This window comes from Thalassophryne amazonica, chromosome 12 (genome assembly GCF_902500255.1).
Source record: "Thalassophryne amazonica chromosome 12, fThaAma1.1, whole genome shotgun sequence".
Taxonomy (NCBI): Eukaryota; Metazoa; Chordata; class Actinopteri; order Batrachoidiformes; family Batrachoididae; genus Thalassophryne; species Thalassophryne amazonica.
The window spans coordinates 60,245,115-60,269,619 of record NC_047114.1 but is presented as its reverse complement, the minus strand read 5'-3'; the positions used below and the strand labels follow the sequence as shown (position 1 = coordinate 60,269,619).

At 40.6% G+C, this 24,505-nt stretch overlaps 1 protein-coding gene across 1 annotated transcript in view; it reads left to right on the top strand.

Moving 5' to 3' along the window:
- Nucleotides 1-24,505, top strand: part of LOC117521073 (dynein heavy chain 11, axonemal-like) — a 138,553-nt gene that overhangs the window by 54,596 nt on the left and 59,452 nt on the right. The window contains 13 exon segments of the mRNA XM_034182390.1: nt 1,054-1,186; nt 3,437-3,564; nt 3,659-3,807; nt 3,887-4,037; nt 7,097-7,228; nt 7,467-7,640; nt 7,731-7,935; nt 10,740-10,905; nt 11,026-11,128; nt 11,222-11,359; nt 11,475-11,576; nt 18,763-18,924; nt 19,016-19,099. Of these exon segments, the coding sequence (XP_034038281.1) occupies nt 1,054-1,186; nt 3,437-3,564; nt 3,659-3,807; nt 3,887-4,037; nt 7,097-7,228; nt 7,467-7,640; nt 7,731-7,935; nt 10,740-10,905; nt 11,026-11,128; nt 11,222-11,359; nt 11,475-11,576; nt 18,763-18,924; nt 19,016-19,099 (1,827 nt within the window).

Sequence of the window (24,505 nt, the reverse complement as noted above, 5' to 3'; positions counted from 1 at the left end):
TCATGTAAGTGCACAGCCATTTAACTTCAGTTCAATTATTTAAAATGCAAAATCACATTGAAAGTCACTGGAATAAACGATACATGAGCAAGGGTTAAACCTTATCAATAATGTGTTTTCTCATTAGGCAGAATTAGTTTCAAGAGACACAATTTAACCATAAATTATACCAAAAGTATTAGCTGCCAAAAAATATCTGACGAGATAGTTACCCAAAAAAATTGCACATGGTGTGTAATTCATTTGAACGGAACCGAGATACTTTACCCTCTACACAATTTCACCGCAAATATGAACTGCGTAGTACACTAAACTAACCCGAACCCCTAAAGTACTTAACAACAATGATCAATATGTCACAGGGGTCGCTAAAAACAGTCAGGTTCTTCTGGCCACATGGCATTTCTCTTAGCATGTGACTATATGGCAAATAGGTAGCTCTATCTTAGCACCCCATGAGCAAGCACATCAGCAATAGTGCTAACAAAAAACAAGTCATATGTTTCTGGATTACAAGAAGAAACCTGAAGCCGACCAGAGTTGGTGGGGTGATCATCAGCTTTGGCTCTACCAACAAAATACAACATAAAGCAAACAGAATTGTCAGAACATATAGAGATAGAAATGTTAAAGCTGAGCAACGATACATACAGTCATCCAGTGTTCACAATGACAGGTGGTCTGAAAAGACAACCAGGAGGTGAAAACCAGAGTCTGTGCACCACACTAGTCACTGAATGCCACATCTGGGGCGGGGGAGCAGGTTCCACAAGACGACAATTTCCTGTTTTGATGATTCATTTTTCAACATATTAGAGGTGACAGTGACTTGCTCAAATCCTTTCAGTTGCAACACACTGACAAAGTCTTAAGATCAGAAACAATAGAGCAGCAGACGACTAAACAAACCCAAACCCCATTAGACAATATAGACGTGAAGCTGGGTTAGGTTAGGGTTATAAAGAGCACCAATCTGCATGTGAAGACATGGTGTTGCAACTATTAATAGATTTGCTTTTTGTAAACAAAAATCATATAAATCTATGTCATCAGATCTTGAAGACTCTCCACAGAACCTATTCAAACATGAAGATGAAGCCAATGTTGAACGATATCAACCCTAAAGCTGTAACTACAGATGAACTGTTTGGATATCTGCACCCTGCTACCAGAGAATGGAAAGATGGTGAGCATCGTTACTTTTCCTTCAAAATACATTTAACACATGACAAATATACAGAATATGACTTTTATTTCAGGTTTGTGTGGACCATGTCATTTGAGTTTTAGAATGTAATCTCTGTGAAACATTCAGAAAATAACAGCTTATTTCTATTACTTTTGTACATTTCTCTGCATAAATGAACTCTTTCTCACAGAAGGAAGCCCGTTCACTGCGTACCTTGCTTGACCATCTCCCTCACTCTTATTTTCTTTCATGGTTAAATTCATACAGAATCCTTTCATCTGGGTTGTGTGGAGGCAAACACATTAGTTTGTAATCTATCATCTATCCAGCATGCACTGACCATCCAACAGGTGGCAGACACATCAATGAGATACACTCAACAAAAATATAAACACAACACTTTTGGTTTTGCTCCCATTTTGTATGAGATGAACTCAAAGATCTAAAACTTTTTCCACATACACAATATCACCATTTCGCTCAAATATTGTTCACAAACCAGTCTAAATCTGTGATAGTGAGCACTTCTCCTTTGCTGAGATAATCCATCCCACCTCACAGGTGTGCCATATCAAGATGCTGATTAGACACCATGATTAGTGCACAGGTGTGCCTTAGACTGCCCACAATAAAAGGCCACTCTGAAAGGTGCAGTTTTGTTTTATTGGGGGGGGGGGGGGGGGGTACCAGTCAGTATCTGGTGTGACCACCATTTGCCTCATGCAGTGCAACACATCTCCTTCGCATAGAGTTGATCAGGTTGTCAATTGTGGCCTGTGGAATGTTGGTCCACTCCTCTTCAATGGCTGTGCGAAGTTGCTGGATATTGGCAGGAACTGGTACACGCTGTCGTATACGCCGGACCAGAGCATCCCAAACATGCTCAATGGGTGACATGTCCGGTGAGTATGCCAGCCATGCAAGAACTGGGACATTTTCAGCTTCCAAGAATTGTGTACAGATCCTAGCAACATGGGGCCGTGCATTATCCTGCTGCAACATGAGGTGATGTTCTTGGATGTATGGCACAACAATGGGCCTCAGGATCTCGTCACGGTATCTCTGTGCATTCAAAATGCCATCAATAAAATGCACCTGTGTTCTTCGTCCATAACAGACGCCTGCCCATACCATAACCCCACCGCCACCATGGGCCACGCGATCCACAACATTGACATCAGAAAACCGCTCACCCACACGATGCCACACACGCTGTCTGCCATCTGCCCTGAACAGTGTGAACCGGGATTCATCCGTGAAGAGAACACCTCTCCAACGTGCCAAACGCCAGCGAATGTGAGCAGTTGCCCACTCAAGTCGGTTACGACGACGAACTGGAGTCAGGTCGAGACCCCGATGAGGACGACGAGCATGCAGATGAGCTTCCCTGAGATGGTTTCTGACAGTTTGTGCAGAAATTCTTTGGTTATGCAAACCGATTGTTTCAGCAGCTGTCCGAGTGGCTGGTCTCAGACGATCTTGGAGGTGAACATGCTGGATGTGGAGGTCCTGGGCTGGTGTGGTTACACGTGGTCTGCGGTTGTGAGGCTGGTTGGATGTACTTCTCTGAAACGCCATTGAAGAGGAGTGGACCAACATTCCACAGGCCACAATTGACAACCTGATCAACTCTATGTGAAGGAGATGTGTTGCACTGCATGAGGCAAATGGTGGTCACACAAGATACTGACTGGTATCCCCCCCAATAAAACAAAACTGCACCTTTCAGAGTGGCCTTTTATTGTGGGCAGTCTAAGGCACACCTGTGAACTAATCATGGTGTCTAATCAGCATCTTGATATGGCACACCTGTGAGGTGGGATGGATTATCTCAGCAAAGGAGAAGTGCTCACTATCACAGATTTAGACTGGTTTGTGAACAATATTTGAGGGAAATGGTGATATTGTGTATGTCGAAAACGTTTTAGATCTTTGAGTTCATCTCATACAAAATGGGAGCAAAACCAAAAGTGTTGCGTTTATATTTTTGTTGAGTGTATTATACAGGCAAAACTAAGGTGCTTTTTCAGTTAATCTGGTTTATAATTTACCAGATATAAAATGAGTTTGTCCTCATTTCATGAACTTTTGGTTTGATGAGTTACAAGATCATAGCATCTGTTGTTTTTGGGTTATTGTGTAAACTACCTGGAGAAGATGGTCTCATTTATTCCATGCCTTGGCTTTTCCAAACCCCAGGAAAATACTGCATATGGACTAATTCACATTTTGCTTTTGCTGTCATAGGTCTGTTCTCTTCAACAATGAGAGAACTGACCTCAATAAGCCACCATGGACCCAAGTGGATTGTTCTTGATGGAGATATTGACCCTATGTGGATCGAGTCTCTCAACACAGTCATGGATGATAATAAGGTCTGAGTTGGCTTCATAGTCTCTTCAAGCTGATAAAATAACATTTGTATATGTACTTTTTTGTACCTGGTATTCATTCATGCTGTCTGTCCAGGTGCTGACTCTTGCCAGTAATGAGAGGATCAGTTTGTCCTCCTCTATGCGCCTCCTCTTTGAGATTTCTAACTTGAAGGCTGCTACTCCAGCTACTGTGTCCAGAGCGGGGATACTCTACGTTAACCCGCAGGACCTCAGCTGGGCATCGTAAGACTCACAAACTCTTGAATTTCTTTACCGTTTCTCAAATTGTGTTGCTGTTGCACTGTTTTGACTTTACCCCTAGTTACGTGACAAGCTGGATAGACACCCGGCAGGCCCAATCAGAACGAGCCAACATGACCATTCTGTTTGACAAATATGTGCCCTACTGCCTGGAGCAAGTTCGCTGCAACCTAAAAACCATCACCCCTATACCAGAAAACAGCATGGTGCAGGTAAGGACACACACTCGCTGGGGATTTAGTTACGCAAAACCTGAATAACTGTCAACAATTTTAAGAGATTATGTAGTTTATACTGAATCTAACATAAATTTCAGATACACAGACAAAACTGTAAAACAAATATTCATCACATTTGTGAAATTAACATCTGAAAATGTACTATCAGTATTTTTTATATTTTTATTATTTATTATTTAATATTATTATTTATTTTATAGTTAGACCAACTATGTTGTACAGCTTAGAGACTGTGGCATGAACAAAAAGACAGGAAGTAGAGCTGAAGATGTTGAAATTCTCTTTGGGAGTGACAAGAATGGACAGGATTAGATCCCCTTCACACATAATATGAATAAGTACAACTCAGGGCGACTCAGGATGAAACAGCTAATATGAGTGAACCACAAAAATCATTGTGCCGACGGGCAGGCGTGCACGATCCTGGTAACAGTTCGTGCAAGCGGCGATGTCTTTCAAACAGGAACACAGTGCGAGCAGCTGCACCACATCAAATCACTGATGTGGAGAACAATAAAATAAAAATCAGCTGTATAATTAGTGAATATCACTGGATTGATATAAATAATACATAAAAGGGGGTGCAATACAGAATGCCGATTAAAAAAAATTTCACTCACGGGATTCAAACCTATAAGCTCTGATTACCAGATGCAAACTTTACCACTGAGCTACCATTGCTGTCCTGTGAGAGGTGTGGGAAAATACCTCACATCAAGAAGGACATTGACGGATTTAAAAAATAAATAAAACCCCACACCATATAATATCACAGCATTTTATTGAATCCCTCTTATGGAGCGGACAATACAAGTATGAACCATCTGTTCCTCTGTAGATGTCCCATGTTCACAGATGTACAGTCATGAAATGACATGAATGAGAAGCAGGGCATTCTTATCATGTTCACATCTGCTGGTGCCATGTCCAGCCGGCCCTGCGTGTGTCCTGCCCGACACATGTGTCTTGTGGTTGGTGGGCCACAGGACTGACACCGCGTCATGTGGAACAGAACTCACCTGGGTGACGTGACATTCAGATTGCATGTTATGATCTGACAGTCTGTTTCACCTGGGGTAGCCTGTCAATGTGTCAAACCTCTGCAGCCCGTTGCAACAGCGATATATGTTTTTACGTATGTCCACGTGATGACAGCAAGCAGACACACACGCGTCACAGTGGACAGATGTTAGTTCATGTCCGTCCAAAAATGGTACGTGTTACTGAGCTGTGACGTCCAGATCCACAGATCTCCACAGCCACTCCTGTGGGCCGACACACCCCCATCAGTTCAGCGCACACCAATATGTCACTGTGTCTGTTTGCAAAGCCACACTCATGGAGCACTTAGACAAATTTCACATCCAGTGATTGTCTGCTGACAGTTTTCGTGATGATAGTACGAATGGGCACACATTTTCTAAGTGCCAAGCGAGCGGTGTTAGATGTGCATGTGTCTCAGCTGGAATTTGGCCAACACCTGCCGCGAGAGGGTTCAATGGGCTCTCACAGCGCACACTCTCTTTCAGCTGCTGGTGTACGCAAATAGTTGTAGCAACATGTGTACGAGGCGTTGGAAGCAGCTACGAGTTTACACGTTTTACATAAGATTCCTGCTTCATGTGCAGTTTGACCAAATTCGCACTATGTGTGACAGGGCCCTTAGGAATGAACATATCAGAGGGACAGCTCATGTGGGACAGTTTGGAGACAAAGTCAGACAGGCGAGATTGAGATGGTTTGGACATGTGCAGAGGAGGGACCCAGGGTATATAGGGAGAAGGATGCTGAGGATGGAGCCACCAGGCAGGAGGAAAAGAGGGAGGCCAAAGAGGAGGTTTATGGATGTGCTGAGGGAGGACATGCAGGTGGTTGGTGTGACAGAGGAGGATTCAGAGGACAGGGCGAGATGGAAACAAATGATCTGCTGTTGCAACCCCTAATGGGAACAGCCGAAAGAAGAAGATTTTATTCATTTTAAATACTGTGAAATTGTTGCTTTGTAATTAAAATAAGAAAACAAAAATAACCACTATCGAGACGTTATGCAAAATTGAAACTGGGTTAAGAAAACTGGAATTTGAAAATAAAAGCATGCAATAATGTTTTCTGTCATTACTCCTAATAGTGAATACTGCTTTAAAATTTTTATTTGTAAAATCCATTTAAAATGGAAATTTACAAATTTATTTAAGGCAGCACTGTGTCTTAGTGGTTAGCACTGTTACTTCACAGCTAGAAGGTCCCAGGTTGCTTCTGATGTGGTTCTCTCTGTGTGAAATTTGTATGTTCTCCCCATGTTTGCGTGGGTTTCCTCCGGGTGCTCCAGCTTCTTCTCACGTCCAGAGACACGCAGGTTAGGTGAATTCAAATCTCTGAAACTGACCGTGAGTGTCGGTGTATTTTCTGTGCGTGTTGCCCCTGCGATATACCAGCAGCCTGCCCAGGGTGTACCCCACCTAACCACCAATAACCGTGGGGATAAGCTCCCCCCCCCCCCCCCCCCCGAATCTAAACCAGAATAAGCAGATTCTGAAAATGAATGAATTTTCATTTTTTATATTTAAATTTGTAAATCATCATGCTGAATTTTTTATTTGATTGTTACATAATAATAGTAAGAAGAAGAAGAACTTTATATGCCACCTTTTTAACAAAGTTGTTGTTTGCTTCTTGGAAAAGCATTGTAATTAACTGAAACACACTTTTTTTGGGGGGGGGGGGGGGGGGGCATAATAGAAAGTGCCATCCATAACATGGCACTCGTATTATTGATATGAATTAAAACAACTCATTTTAAGAAGAGATTTAGATTCTGTGATTCTCAGGCAGTTGCTCTTACAGAAAAAGATGCGGATTCATCTTCAGTTCTGAATTCACTCAAATGAACAGTGAGATGTTTCTTGCCCAGGATACATCCTGTACACTCAGTTATAATTATACATCTGCTGCATTTTGATCCTGTGTCTTGTATGTTCACATAACACATTATTACAGTATTCTTAAGACATTTTTTTATGTGTCCTACTCAGACGCTGTGTTGTTTGCTGGACTGTCTTCTGACAGAGGACAACACTCCAGCTGACTCTCCAAGAGAACTGTATGAGATCTACTTTGTCTTTGCGTGTGTCTGGGCCTTTGGTGGAGCACTGTTCCAAGATCACGTTTGTATTGACTTTGTGATGATGTGGTTACCTTTTTTTCAGACAGCTTGGAACTGGGAAGTTTTGGGGATTTGCTTCAGTAATAACATCACTTTCTGGAGGAGCAGTCCAGTAGTCCCATATCTAAGACCTTGCTTCCCGCATTCATTTTTCTTCAACTTCTTTCTTATCCAGAAGACAACATATCTGATATATAACAATGCACATTATGTGTTGTGTTCTTCCATGGTCTGTCCAGCTGATTGACTTTCGTGCTGAATTCAGCCGCTGGTGGACTAAGGAGATGAGGGCAGTGAAGTTTCCATCACAGGGAACTGTCTTTGACTATTTCATCGACCCTGAGACTAAAAGGTTTACCCCCTGGAGTGAGAAGATGTTGCCGTTTGATCTTGAGCCTGATGTCCCTTTGCAAGTGTGTAATAAGATGCTATAAATGTGTATTATATTATTGATCACATTCTGGGTTGCTCTGTCAATCAGGGTTCTTCGATGTGTGTTTCAGACTGTGTTGGTCCACACTCCTGAGACCATCAGCCTGACCTACTTCATAGACCTGCTGCTCCAGAGAGGCAAACCTATCATGTTAGTGGGTAATGCAGGAGTGGGAAAGACCATCCTGGTGTCTGATAAAGTTGCCAAGCTGACGGAGGACTACATGGTGGCTAAGGTCCCTTTTAACTACTACACCACATCAGCCATGCTGCAGCGTAAGACTCAGAGAAATAGCAAAAAATGATTTTAGGCTTCAGTGCTTATGCAGGATTCTCCATAGTCACATGATGCCGTGAAAGTTTCGCAAGCAATGACACAACTGACTAGTTATCAACAGACTGAAAAAGTGCTGTTCAACATCAGCATGGATGTGTGGATGTTTGCAGGATTTGATGTTTACAGGTTTAGGCAATTCAGGGTTTAGCATTCTCAAGAACTAATCAACCAACCAACTATTAGAGGTGATAACATCTAATGATTGGGTGGCTGATTAATTGCATGTTGCCACCAATCCCTGTTAGAAAATTTTCATTGTTACAAAGCTTTTAACCAGCAGGGGCGCCAGTCAAGTGGTTAGTGTATTGGGTTTCAGTGTGGAAGGTTGCCAGTTCAAACTCCACCCCTGTCACATTTCTCCATGTAATGTAGAGTTGCATCTAGTATTCAAATAATGAATGTTTATGAGTTCAATGGTACGAATATTTGGAACATACCATTCAACTCGGCTTAGCCTCGTTGAATGGTATGTTCCAGCTTTCACCTCATGAAATTGAAAGAATGTAAAAACATGCATTATTTGTTTTATATAACGGCTAAAATCTATCCTTGTCATTGATGTTTTATTAATTTATAAACAACAGAAAAGGGACTTACATTTTGGTGTTCCGCTGTTCACTGACTTCGGACTTCCATTAAATATATATATATATATATATATATATATATATATATATATATATATATATATATATATATATATATATATATATATATATATACTTTGTGTAGTTCCTCAGTCCAGCCAAAAATCACATCAGCGTTTCATATGAACAGCTCTTCATGCATCCAGACGGCTTACAGCGGAGTGGATTTTGTGTGTGTGTGTGTGTGTGTGTGTGTGTGTGTGCGTGCATGCATGCGTGTGTGTGTATGTTACAAGAATTAGCGTCAGTTAGCTCAATAAAATCATTGTGTCGTTGTACCCCCCACGTGCGCCGCACAACCGGCTCGGTCGACTGTACGTCCTCAGTGCGGTGAAAAAAAAAATCACGTCAGAAATGAGTCCAGCTTTTCTGTCTTTCTTCCTGCTAACAGCCTCCAGACAGCGCAGTGGATTTGTTTTGTGTGTGCTTGCACATGCATACATTATTTATTTTGCAGAAAAGAGCTTTAAAAGTGATTGGCAACAGTCGATTTAGAGTTCCATCTAATCCATTGTTCATTAAGTATAGGGTACTTAAATTTCATGATTTAGTTGATTTGAAATTACTACAAATAATGTACCAAGCGAATAATGATACCTTACCAATAAACATTCAAAATATGTTTGAAAAAAGAGTAAGTAGTTATAATTTGAAGGGCATAGAAGTCTTTAAAAAACCAAGATTCAGAACCAAGATAAAGGAACGGAGTATTGCAGTGAATGGTGTAAAATTATGGAACAACCTCAACAAAGAAATCAAAGAATCAAGGTCGCTTAAATTATTTTAAAAACGTATTAAACTTGATGTATTTCGTAGGTATGAAACTATGAAATAAGTCAATGGGCTGTGACAAAGCCAAAAATGTAATCTGTTAATAATGTTTAGAATGTTTGAAGTTTAAAATGTAATCTATTAGGGATGTAGTCTTTTAAATAATGGTTAAAATTAGGAAAGAAGTCGGTGGCATGTGACAAAGTCATAGAAATGCAATGATGTCGATTGATGATGCTTTGCAAGATTGTATTATAAAAAAGGGACAGAATATATAAGACTTGTTCTTCCAAACTGCTCCTTTTCGTTCAATGGTTTGTAATGTTTTGTTAATTTTGCTTTTCTGTTTTTCTTTTAAATGAATGAAATAAATCCTCAATAATAATAATAATATGTGGGCGTGCGTGCACGAGGACATGTGCAAGCGTGCATGTGTGCATGCACACATGCACGCATATGCGATCACATGTGCGCATGCACGAGGACGTGCGCGCGCGCGTGCGTGTGTGTGCAGAGTGCAATAGTACCAAACATAAGGAACCAAATTTGCACTCTAAATGGAACCAAGCTGCACTCTAAATGCAATGCAACACAAATGGGATGAAGTAATCCACATCATGTGACATACAAAGCACCAATCAAATGACAAGGATCCACTCAGCCATTATATAATGTAAAATTTGTGCCAATTTAACATGTAGATCCACCTTGAATCTGCTGTGGTGACCCCGAGAGAAAACAAGGGTGTGTTTTTAACAGAAGTGCAACAAAACCTTTTCAGTAAAAGCAAGAAAACCAAATAAAGACAATTCAGGTCAATGTTATGTCATCTACTTTTCTATTTGGTGGATTAAAAAAAAATCTGTTTTGATATGAAAAACAGATTATCTTTATTACTAATTATTTATTACAATTATTACAATTACAATTTATTACAATTTATTATTACAATTAATTATAGTGTATGAGTGCAGATATAGATACGAGTACTTTACGAGTGGAAAAAGATGTTCTATGTGAAATGTCATTTATATATTTAATATGCAGAATGCCACTTGCACTGTTTTTGACATGTACATGTCAAAAACCAAGGCATAATTCTGTGTGCAATAGTCAACAGAATTGTGATATATCAAAGCATGGTATTATGCAGCATGTTTTCAACACAAACATTCACTCCAATATGTTTAAGTTGAAACAGAGTGTTCTTTTTCTTGATCGGGTGCAGACTACATTGTGAAATCCTGTGTTAACATTCTTACTGTGTTAATTGAGTTCAAAATGTTCTAAGTATTTTTGTTTTAAATGTTAAGTATGGATTTCAGGTGTTCTGGAGAAACCTCTGGAGAAGAAGGCTGGCCGTAAATTCGGTCCTCCTTCTGCCAAGAAACTCATCTACTTCGTTGATGACCTTAACATGCCTGAGGTGGACCCATATGGGACTGTCCAGCCACACACACTCATACGGCAACACCTCGACTACAGCCACTGGTGAGTCTGACTTTCAGTGCAGAAAGCCCACGCACACATTTTGAAATCAATAAATGCACATCCACCTAAGGTTAGGAAGAGTTTGATCACTGAATTTGGAATAAAAATGAATGGTTTTAGGTATGACAGACAAAGACTGGTACTGAAGGAAATCTATAACTGCCAGTACATCACCTGTATGAACCCAACAGCTGGAAGTTTCTCTATCAATCCCAGACTGCAGGTAGCCACAAATTACACTGTCCCAAAAAAATGTACCTTTCAAATCAAAAGTGGATGGTGGCATAAGTTTGTTTTCACCCCATCTTCACTCCAGAGGCATTTCTCAGTATTTGCCGTCCACTTTCCCAGTGCTGATGCTTTAGCCACTATCTTCTCCAGCATCCTGTCAGCTCATTTTCTTCAAGGAGGGTTCAGCTATGGGGTGTCTCGCTCTGTGGGAACTCTCATACAGGTACACTTCATTGACATTTGTATGACCATCAATGGCAGTATCATTGGAATGTGATGAAATGTCCATCCAGCAGTTTCTTCTTGTGTCAACCCATCTTGTGGTTGTATTTATCCAGACAGCTATCTGCCTGCACCAGAAAATCAGCCAGAACTTCCTCCCGACAGCCATACGATTCCACTACATCTTTAACCTGAGAGACCTCACCAATATCTTCCAGGTAATGCTCATATCCATTCACATAAAAAAAACATTTAATTAATTAATTAAATGATAACTTTCTTCTCAATATACCACTTGGCTGCATTGTAGCTACCTCCTCCTCATAGTGTTTTGAGTGTTCCAAAATAATGAATTATTTCCTAAAGCAATTATTTGAGGAAGTGTTTTGAGAGTTTTTCAAACAGACATTTCCAAATAACTGCTTAATTTGTTTTTTGACAGAGTAAATGTTTGCAAGAACAGCTGTATGCAAAAGTTTGGGCACCCCTGACAATTTTCAGGATTTTCCTTTATAAATCATTGATTGTGTGGATCAGAAATTTCAATTAATTATATCATATAGCAGACAAACATACTGATATTTGATAAGTGAAATTAAGTTTCTAGTATTTACAGAAAGTGTGCAATAATTTTTTTTAAACAAAATTGGGCAGGTGCATAAGTTTGGGCACCCTTGTCATTTTATTGATTTTAATACATTTAGCACACAAAATTGGTTTGGTAAGCTCATTGACCCTTGACCTCCTTACACCGGTGAATCCAATCATGAGAAAGGGTATTTAAGTTGCCATTTACAAATGTTTCTCCTCTTTGCATTTCTTCTAATGAGGGGCAACATGGGAGCCTCTAAACAACTCTCAAATGACCTGAAAACAAAGATTGCTCAAAATCATGGTTTAGAGAAAGGATACAAAAAGCTATCTCAGAGATTTCAGCTATCAGTTTTCACTGTGAGGAACATAATGAGGAAATGGAAGACCACAGGCACAGTACTAGTTAAGGCTCGAAGTGGCAGGCCAAGAAAAATCTCAGATAAGCTGAAGCGAAGGATGGTAAGAACAGTCATAGACAACCCACAGACCTGCTCCAAAGACCTATAACATGATCTTGCTGCAGATAGTGTCTCTGTGCATCGTTCAACTATACAGCGCACTTTGCACAAAGAGATGCTGTATGATGCTGTAATGCAGAGGAAGCCTTTTCCTTTGTGTACAGGCCACAAACAGAGTCGCTTGAGGTATGCTAAAGCACATTTGGACAAGCCAGCTTCATTTTGAAATAAGGTGCTGTGGACTGATGAAACTAAAATTGAGTTATTTGGACATAACTGGGGGGGGGGGGGTATGCAAGGCTGAATAAGAACACAGCATTCCAAGAAAAACATTACATACAGTAAAATTTGGAGGTGGTTCCATCATGCTGTGTGGCTGTATGGCCAGTGCAGGTACTAGGAATCTTGTTAAAGTTGAGGGTCACATGGATTCCAGTCAATATCAGCAGATTCTTGAGAACAATGTTCATGAATCAGTGACAAAGTTGAAGTTGCACCGGGGCTGGATCTTTCAACAAGACAACCACCCTAAATACTGCTCAAAATCTACTAAGGCATTCATGCAGAGGAACAAGTACAACATTCTGGAATGCCCATCTCAGTCCACAGACCTGAATATTACTGAAAATCTGTGGTGTGATTTTAACCAGAATCCAGACTCTCATTGGAAGCTGTAGGAAGCATTTAGAGGCTGTTATTTGTGCAAATGGAGCATCTATTACATATTAATGTATTTTTTCTGTTGGGGGTGCCCAAATTTATGCACCTGCCTAATCTTGTTTAAAGAATTAAATTAAGTTAAATATATATTTAACTGAAACTGCGGATCCAAACAGCCACTGATTTATAAAGGAAAATCATGGAAATCATCAGGGGTGCCCAAACTTTTACATACTACTGTATTTTGAAAATGTATAGTTTTCAAAATACAGAATACTCTTCTGAACCTATTGTTTTTTTTTTTCGTGTGCATTGAAACTGACTTTCTGAAGAAAAATGTTTAATTTTGCGTTCTGAGTAAAAGTAAATTTCTTCCATGTTAATTGTCATTATTTTGAGCCAACAAATCATTTTGTAAAACAATTTTGTTATCTCTTATTTTCTAAGCAGTGAAACATTTCCTAAAAGAATTGTTTTACTTGGCTCAAGCATGATGCTTGAACATTGAACAATCAAGCTTTCAAGGTGCTGCTAATGACTTACTGATATTTAAGATACTGAATGGTTACTTGGCTTCTTATATGGTTGAGCTTAGTTCGACTATATGTGCCCACTTGTGCCCTGCAGTCACAGAGGCCTAGTCTGCTGTTTGTACCAAAGATTAAGAAAAAGATAGCAGGTCATAGAGCGGGTTCAGTTTGTGCACCAACATTATGAAACTGTTTACCAAAGGAAGTTGGACAGTCAAGATGTATTGCAATTTTTAAAGATAGATTTCATTTCAGGCATCACTTTTTGTGTAATATTTCTGTAGGGGTTTAAACCTAAAATCTACTCCTAACTATGCCTATGATGAGGACCAGCCTTACATAGTAATTATTTGTTGATGATACAATTCACACCTGACATATTGAACCATCAATGATTTAGTTGTTGTTATGATTTGGCACCACAAACAAGGTCAAATTGAAGCCCACAAGCAGGCAGCCAGGATTCAGGTGTACAGATACAAAATCCAAGGTGCTTTAACAATCCAAGGTGACATGAAAATACAACATACCGAGAGGATTGTTAAAGGCCTGGTCCCACTGGGGAGAGGATTAATTGCGCATGAATTGAGTATACAAATTACGGGCGTTCGTTGTCGTCCACAACAAAATTGACCAAAAATAACAAATGTCTCAGTATGAATTACGGATATATTAATAATGTATAGCGAATATATGACGAACAATCACGGATGTATAACACATGTATTGTGAATGCATCACACAAGTGTGGCGGCAACAGTGGTTGTATTGCGCGTGCGCGGCATCTGCATTGCAGTCATAACAGCAGCGCACTCGTGACTGTTGGCATCACTATTCACACCAACACCACAGCCTCTGGAGCAACTGCTGGACTTGGACACGTTGACTGGTATGTTGTTGGATGGCAGCAACTATCACACGATGTCTTTGGGGATCCATAACTACATCTGTACGTCTCCACAGCTGGACTGGCAATGACTAGCAGGTATGTCAATTTCTGTTTGTTATGAATTCACAAATTGTCTGCAAATCAGATGCAAAGCAGATGTAATACAAACGCTTTATTCGTGGCCAATCTGTATGCATTCGCCACAACTTATTTGTTTGTGATGTGGACGTGATAGGCACGCTATATATCCGTTTTGCACACTGTCCCAGTCCACTGCCAAGCCACAATTCCCCATCAGTTGCGAATATCAGCGAATAACAGCGGATATACAGTGCATAGATTGTGTATGTATTGCGTATGTAAGGCGGATGTCATCCGCAACCAAAATTTTGTGCAGCTCAAAAATCCTGGCAACAGAAAAAGTGCATCTGCGGATACTTGCGGATGTGTGCAGTTGTCGGCCGACTCATACAAGCATGTTTCACAGATATTTTGGATGTTTAGCGAATATGAACCAATTTTGTGCGCAATTCATACGCAATTCTTCCTAAACACCAGTGGGACTGGGCCCTAACATACCGTGAGGGTACCAGGAGAAACAGACTAACAAAAATCAGAACACTGCAGAGTATGAGGACACAAAAAAATGCTTACAACCTGAGGAACAAAAACAAGACAAACAAACACTCATAACAAAGGCCCGCAACCTGAACAGAGCAAAAGGTGTGGCTTATAAATAAATAATAGGCAACAGGTGTGCTGATCAGAAGGAACGGAACTATGGCAACACAAGGAGACAAAAACATCAGACAGAACATGGAAAATAAAACCAGATCTAGAAATGTAAAATGGAAACATGAAGCACACAAAATGCAAAACAACCATGGAACAAAGTGTGAGTGCAACAAGGGGCAAACTGATGAGATGAACTCAAACATCACCTTGCTCAGAGTGCCGCTCTCATTGGACCGACATCTCTGCTATTTTAGCATTGTGGGATAGCTTGTGCCCACAGATTGAGCTCGCCGGGCTACTTTTGCCACCCTGCTCAGCGTGCCACTCTCGTTGGAGCGACAACACACAGAATGTGTCTCTTCCCAGATAGATCTCTTTCAGTGCAGCTTCTTGTTCTGACTTTAACACAAAGTTAACACCCAAGTCTTTCATCGCCAACCGTAAATGGTAATCAAACCATTCCAATCATATCTTTCTGAACTCTTCTGCATCAAACTCCATCGTGTCAATGTTTACAATGCTCATAAACTTTGAAGTTTCTTAAATATTTATTATGGCTCTATTATGACTCTTAAAACTTCAGTTCTCTTTATAATTTTATTACTGGTAAATTTTAGAATTCATTTAGATGAGATATACTCATTATCTCACAGGAATATATCACAATTATCTGGGAACTACTTTTTGCGCAGGATTCATCAAGCACATCAGTAGGCGGGTGCGTACTAACACAGAATACCCAGAAACTGTGGAAAGTTGTTTGGCCATAACAAGAGCTTGTCATAAGCTAAGCTAGTGGCGCTCGTGAGAGAGTGCTCAAACATAAACCTGAAGACAATAAGACATAAACAAGAAGTAAACTGTAATCCAAACCTGTATACACTAACACATGAAATGAAACGATTGAATCACACACACAGGCAATCAATAAACAAGCAGCAACAGCCACAAATAGGACCAGTGAACAAGAACATGACAAACATGGAACACAGAGCGACATGAAAATCCCAGGACACATAATAACTACAAAGACGCACGAAATGACAATGTGTAATGACATCCAATCTAATCTAAGTAACCCGGTGTTGCCGACCGAATGGTCCCCCTAAAAATCGGTCGCCCCTGATGACGCAGTTCGCAGATTAACACCTCATTTCTGCTTCAAACTGCACACCAGTCATCACCTATCTCAGCAGCAGATATCTAAAGCTTTTGTACAACAATCATTTCCCCATAAATTCAGCTTTATTTCATCATAAAAGGTGGCGGAAGCGATCAGAGCACCGCGGCTAAACGAGCTGCTAGCTGATGTGTTCACTGCGCGTTGGACATTTCAAAGCGTCACGGAATTTCACCTCGTTTCTGCTTAAAATGGCCTTGTTTCTGCTTAAAACTGACTTTAGAATGATTTAAGAGGTTTTACCTTTATCATCTGATGGTTAATAATCTTGTTAATCCATTTGATTGCTTTGGGTGAAGAGACTCCATCTCAGACATGCTGCTGTGGTCCGAAACGATGCATGCACAGATGCAAAAGGTGGACAGATTTTTACGGGTGGACCGTTTGGTCTGCGACTGGACCACGGAATGAAGACAAGACAAGACAGACAGACAGACAGATACAGACTGGGGCTGCCATGGATGACAGACTACGGCTAGATCACAAGGACATGGGGAAGCCCCAACAACGGAACTGGGAGTGCACACACACATACACACACACCAAGCAAAGACACAACAGAAACACACACAGATGACAAGAAGAGGGAGATGCACCTACACATACCAGCCATAGACATAGACATGAACTGGAATCGCACACACACACACACACACACACACACACACACACCAGACTCACACATGAACCATGGGCGTGACCACATGCACACGACTGATAGAAGAGGAGGACACATACAAGCATAGACAGGACAGACCCACAACAGTTGCGAGCTGGCCTGGTATTTTAAATGGATTATATTATGTTGTGCAAAATGTATTTGAAGATTTATCTATTTTTTACAATTAAATATGGTTGTGGTTTTTCATTGAGCATCACACTTTTCATGCATGTAACAATTTGATCACTTAAAATTAAAGTTATGCCTGAAACAGCTTATTTTAGACTTCTGTCATCTGTGCCACAGAAGTACTGGATTAAGCCCTGTTCCATCATACATGATTTTGATCACAGCTGTCCATGGATACACCATGTCAAAGTTGTTGCGGTGACTCTTCAACACTTTCTGTATACTCACAAAGCTTCTCTTCAATAATTCAGTGCCCTTATCCTGACGTAGAAGAAGGTTCAGTTGAATTTATTTATACAGTGCCAAATCGTAGTATAAGTCACCCCAAGGAATTTCATAAGAGGTCTAATCTTACCCACCCCTTCAGCAACAGTGGTAAGGGGAAACTCCATGTGATATTTTTTGATTACAATTAAAATCATCATGCAGACCAAAAAACCCCGTCATGTCAAACAAGATGGAAAACTTCTAATTTAGAGCAATGCCATTTTTGCCCTGGATTGATACAGTTACGCTTGAGATATTGTAAGATTTTTTGTTCTTGTTGCCAAATAACATTTTTTAAATATTTGGATTAAACTAAATTGCTTTGTTTGCATGTATATCTGACATATATTAAAATGTGTACATAAAATATAGGTGTTCCAACAACTTTGTCCACGTGTGTAAATGATGTTAAAAAATGAGATAATTTATCAGCAATGATTTAAAGCAGGGCTGTCCAAATCTGTTCCTATTGTCCACCTGCTCAACTCACTCCTGGTTATTTAATTCTGGTGTTTCTTGGCTCCTCTATGGCTAAGCACACCTATCAGCATTAAGTAGGAGGTAGAGTGAAAAAACATGCAGGACCCTCCAGGAGAAGATTTGGACAGCCGATTTAGATGGTAGTGACCTTATCTTAATAAAGCCTAGTATAAGACACTTACTGCATTTGGTGATGATACAACTCATCACAATTGAGCAAAGAACCACCATGATTTATCTTGACACCCTCAAATAACCAGGAATGCCCAGGATTGCCTTCGTTGCAAGACAAAATAAGACCACAGGATGACATCAGGAAGATTAGTAACAGTTCCACAACTGTTTTAAACCATTTAAAACTATTGCATTGAGTGTCTAAGACTCACCAAGCCATCACCAAGAGCACCCTCAGGACCTGTCAGAATTTGATAGCTGTGGTGGTGTAATGGTCAAAAATCATGGATTTTGGAATGGGGCCTTACTCAGAACACACACCCACTGAGCTGATGTATACTTCATTTGACATCCATGCAGTCTGAAGGACAGAGGAGAGTAATGCCCCTGCTGGGCGTGGCCAGTAGCAGCTCTTACTTTCTGAATGAGTTACAAATGTTTTTTAGATTACATGCCCTAAGGGTCTGTTGGGATTTTTTTTTTTCTTTGAAGACAACTCTATAATGAAAATGTGTATAATATAACCTATGTTATATAAAGTCAATTTTAGGTAACTCTGTCACAGTTTACAGCTTGTTCCTTTGTAGGGTATCCTGTTTGCCCTGCCAGAGTGTATCCGTTACCCAATGGAACTGGTACACCTGTGGCTCCACGAGAGCTCTAGGGTCTACTCTGACAAACTAATGGAAGAGAAAGATGTGGAACTATTCAACAAAATCCTGCTGGACACTGGCAAAAGATATTTTGAGGTAGACAATAATAATCCAAAACTAAACATGTTTAAATAGCAGCCTAAACTGGCCAAACGTCCACAAACCTGTGTGTGTAACATTTCTCCAGGGAATGGATGAGTCCATCTTCATCCACCAGCCTCTGGTGTACTGTCACTTTGCTCAGGGAGTGGGAGAGCCTCGTTATCACCAGGTTAGAAACACGCACAAAAGTTAAACTGGACTAATGTAGAGCTACACTCTATATTCCTTTGACTGCACTGAATAGGCCAGTTGATATGTCTTAAACATTATTGATTTCACTCTAGTTTGGAATCATGGTATAAATTGGGGCCCTATAAATTATGTTGTGTCATAACATAGCGCAGCAGCATCATAGTTTTTACAGCCTCTCAAGGGTACAGAGATCTGAGGTGTGAACGTGGCATATCCACAATTTTACCCTATGATTTTTGTGTTTGGCCAATCTGAGTGCGATGTGTGGACTTTTTTTTCATCCATGTGTACAGCAGTGATGAATTAAACAAATATTACTACAATATACTAATACTAATATACTATAATATTATTATAATATACTATTTCTATATGTTTAATGCAGAGGAGGGGTGGTGGCCAGAAGAAGTGTGCTTGTTTTCTCTTCACTTAGCCTGGAAAAAGAGTCTGTTGCTCTATAAAAAAGCCCTCCGTAAAGCTAGGACATCTTTCTACTCATCACTAATTGAAGAAAATAAGAACAACCCCAGGTTTCTTTTCAGCACTGTAGCCAGGCTGACAAAGAGTCAGAGCTCTATTGAGCTGAGTATTCCATTAACTTTAACTAGTAATGACTTCATGACTTTCTTTGCTAACAAAATTTTAGCTATTAGAGAAAAAAATTACTCATAACCATCCCAAAGACGTATCGTTATCTTTGGCTGCTTTCAGTGATGCCGGTATTTGGTTAGACTCTTTCTCTCCGATTGTTCTGTCTGAGTTATTTTCATTAGTTACTTCATCCAAACCATCAACATGTTTATTAGACCCCATTCCTACCAGGCTGCTCAAGGAAGCCCTACCATTATTTAATGCTTCGATCTTAAATATGATCAATCTATCTTTATTAGTTGGCTATGTACCACAGGCTTTTAAGGTGGCAGTAATTAAACCATTACTTAAAAAGCCATCACTTGACCCAGCTATCTTAGCTAATTATAGGCCAATCTCCAACCTTCCTTTTCTCTCAAAAATTCTTGAAAGGGTAGTTGTAAAACAGCTAACTGATCATCTGCAGAGGAATGGTCTATTTGAAGAGTTTCAGTCAGGTTTTAGAATTCATCATAGTACAGAAACAGCATTAGTGAAGGTTACAAATGATCTTCTTATGGCCTCGGACAGTGGACTCATCTCTGTGCTTGTTCTGTTAGACCTCAGTGCTGCTTTTGATACTGTTGACCATAAAATTTTATTACAGAGATTATAGCATGCCATAGGTATTAAAGGCACTGCGCTGCGGTGGTTTGAATCATATTTGTCTAATAGATTACAATTTGTTCATGTAAATGGGGAATCTTCTTCACAGACTAAAGTTAATTATGGAGTTCCACAAGGTTCTGTGCTAGGACCAATTTTATTCACTTTATATATGCTTCCCTTAGGCAGTATTATTAGACGGTATTGCTTAAATTTTCATTGTTACGCAGATGATACCCAGCTTTATCTATCCATGAAGCCAGAGGACACACACCAATTAGCTAAACTGCAGGATTGTCTTACAGACATAAAGACATGGATGACCTCTAATTTCCTGCTTTTAAACTCAGATAAAACTGAAGTTATTGTACTTGGCCCCACAAATCTTAGAAACATGGTGTCTAACCAGATCCTTACTCTGGATGGCATTACCCTGACCTCTAGTAATACTAGGAGAAATCTTGGAGTCATTTTTGATCAGGATATGTCATTCAAAGCGCATATTAAACAAATATGTAGGACTGCTTTTTTGCATTTACGCAATATCTCAAAATTAGAAAGGTCTTGTCTCAGAGTGATGCTGAAAAACTAATTCATGCATTTATTTCCTCTAGGCTGGACTATTGTAATTCATTATTATCAGGTTGTCCTAAAAGTTCCCTAAAAAGCCTTCAGTTAATTCAAAATGCTGCAGCTAGAGTACTGACGGGGACTGGAAGGAGAGAGCATATCTCACCCATATTGGCCTCTCTTCATTGGCTTCCTGTTAATTCTAGAATAGAATTTAAAATTCTTCTTCTTACTTATAAGGTTTTGAATAATCAGGTCCCATCTTATCTTAGGGACCTCGTAGTACCATATCACCCCAATAGAGCGCTTCGCTCTCAGACTGCAGGCTTACTTGTAGTTCCTAGGGTTTGTAAGAGTAGAATGGGAGGCAGAGCCTTCAGCTTTCAGGCTCCTCTCCTGTGGAACCAGCTCCCAATTCAGATCAGGGAGACAGACACCCTCTCTACTTTTAAGATTAGGCTTAAAACTTTCCTTTTTGCTAAAGCTTATAGTTAGGGCTGGATCAGGTGACCCTGAACCATCCCTTAGTTATGCTGCTATAGACGTAGACTGCTGGGGGGTTCCCATGATGCACTGTTTCTTTCTCTTTTTGCTCTGTATGCACCACTCTGCATTTAATCATTAGTGATCGATCTCTGCTCCCCTCCACAGCATGTCTTTTTCCTGGTTCTCTCCCTCAGCCCCAACCAGTCCCAGCAGAAGACTGCCCCTCCCTGAGCCTGGTTCTGCTGGAGGTTTCTTCCTGTTAAAAGGGAGTTTTTCCTTCCCACTGTAGCCAAGTGCTTGCTCACAGGGGGTCGTTTTGACCGTTGGGGTTTTACATAATTATTGTATGGCCTTGCCTTACAATATAAAGCGCCTTGGGGCAACTGTTTGTTGTGATTTGGCGCTATATAAAAAAAATTGATTGATTGATTGATTGTTTTCAGTGTGGAAGGTTCCTAGTTCAAAACCCACCCCTACCAATTCTCCATGTAATTTGGAGTTGTTTCAGGGAGGGCATTTGGCGTAAAACTTGTGCCAAATCAGCATGCAGATCCAACCGATAATAGCAGCGTGATTGAAAAAGTGAATGAGACTCAAAATCCTTATAATGCCTTTTATTTCCATACACACAAATGCATTGGGAACACTGCACATTCTATTCCAAATCAAAACATGAAGAAAGTTTGATCAAAGTTGTTATTTCTTCAAAGAAAGTGAAGAAAAAGGAATATTAGGCTGTTCAAAAAAATAGCAGTGTCTCCATTTTTCTTTACAAACTCAAACATTTACTGTATAAACTGAAAAATGCTTGAAGATTTAGCTGTTTGTTGTGTGGGCCGCTCGAAGAGGAGGTACTGCTGGCTCACCACCAGAGGGCGACCTGCCTGTTGTCGGGTTTCAGGCACCAGAGGGCGCAGTTGCTGCAGGAGTCCACCAGGAGCCCGGAGCTGATAGCTGTCACTCATCATATCATCACCACCACCCATAAAAGCCTGGGAGAGACATCAGAACTCTGCCGAGTTATCAGCTTACCCTGAAGGTAAACTTACTCAGCCGTTCTGTGCCGTACGCACACGTTTTTTGCATCTGAGCTTTTTGCAGTCGTTAACCTTTTTGTACACTTGCAGCTTGTAGCTGAGTTTGTGGAAATTGGAGGAGTTGGCATCTCCACTCCTCATTTCAGACTTGATTAAGTGATACATAAGGCACTGCACGTACTCTGTGTTCCTGTGTTTGGAGGTGGAGGTTTTCCCCCAGAAAGGAACTGTATTTTCAGCTGACTTGTTTGCTGGGTGTTCACACACCCACCCCGTAACCTGTGTCTTTTCCTGCCAGCAGTACCGGATCTGACAGCTGGAAGCGGTGGCCACCTGGGGACTCAGGACTTGGCGGCTCTGGTGTGTTGCAGGTCCCCGTTGGCGGTGGAACATCGTGGGTCCCGGCTCTTCTGTGGTTAGGCATCTCCTACCCTCGGGCCTGACCACGCGTCATCTTTGGTTCTATTGATATTGATGGACTAAAATCATTATTTGACCTGTTGTGCACATTTGCAGCAATAAATTGTATTTATTGGATTCTCTATTGGCCGTTCATTTATGCCCCCTGGTGTGGGTCCGTGCATTTCACTTTCCCCAACATTAGCTTTCCTGTGCCAATATATTACTGAACTAATAGTTAGTTGTATAGCCACTGTTTTTGAGAATGGCTTCACATCTGTGTTGCGTGGACTTGACAAATTTCTGCCATCTGTGAACAGCTTAGGACGATTGGGCTACATTCCACAATTCCTCTGGTTTTCCCAGTTTTGCCTTTAGAAACAGCATTTTTTGTGTCACCCCACAAGTTTTGTATTGGATTAAGGTCGTGGGATTGGGCTGGCCACTCCATAACGTTAATCTTGTTGGTCTGGAACCAAGATGCTGCTCACTTGCTGGTGTGTTTGAGGTTGTTGTCTTGTTGAAACACCCATTTCAAGGGCATTCTCTCTTCAGCATAAGACAAGTTGACTTCTTCAAGTACAACCCCAGTTCCAGTGAAGTTGGGACATTGTGTGAAATGTAAATAAAAACACAATAGTGTAGGCGAGGATCACCACTTTGTGAACAACTGCATGAAAAAAATAGTCCAACAATTTAAGAATAATGTTTCTCAACGTTAAATTGCAAGGAATTTAGGGATTCCATCATCTACAGTCCATAATATAATCAGAAGATTCATAGAATCTAAAGAACTTTCTACATGTAAGCGGCAAGGCCGAAAACCAGCATTAAATGCCCATGACCTTCGATCCCTCAGGCGGCACTGCATTAAAAACCGACATTGTGTAAAGGATCTTACCACATTGGCTCAGGAACACTTCAGAAAACCATTGTCAGTTAACACAGTTCATCACTACATCTACAAGTGCAAGTTAAAACTCTACCATGCAAAGTGAAAGCCGTACATCAACAACATCCAGAAATGCCGCCGCCTTCTCTGGGCCCAAACTCATTTGAAATGGACAGACGCAAAGTGGAAAAGTGTGCTGTGGTCTGATGAGTCCACATTTCAAATTGTTTTTGGAAATCATGGACATTGTGTCCTCCGGACAAAAGAGGAAAAAGACTGTCCAGATTGTTATCAGTGCAAAGTTCAAAAGCCAGCATCTGTGATGGTATGGGGGTGTGTTAGTGCTCATGGCATGGGCAACTTACACATCTGTGATGGCACCATCAGTGCTGAAAGGTACATCCAGGTTTTGGAGCAACACATGCTGCCATCCAAGCAACATCTTTTTCAGGGGCGTCCCTGCTTATTTCAGCAAGACAATGCCAAGCCACATTCTGCATGTGTTACAACAGCATGGCTTCATAGTAAAAGAGTGCGGGTACTAGACTGGCCTGCCTGCAGTCCAGACCTGTTGCACCATTGAAAATGTGTGGCACATTATGAAGCACAAAATACAACAACGGAGACCCTGGACTGTTGAACAACTGAAGTCGTTCATCTAGCAAGAATGGGAAAGAATTCCACCTACAAAGCTTCAACAGTTAGTGTCCTCAGTTCCCAAACGCTTATTGAGTGTTGTTAGAAGGAAAGGTGATGTAACACA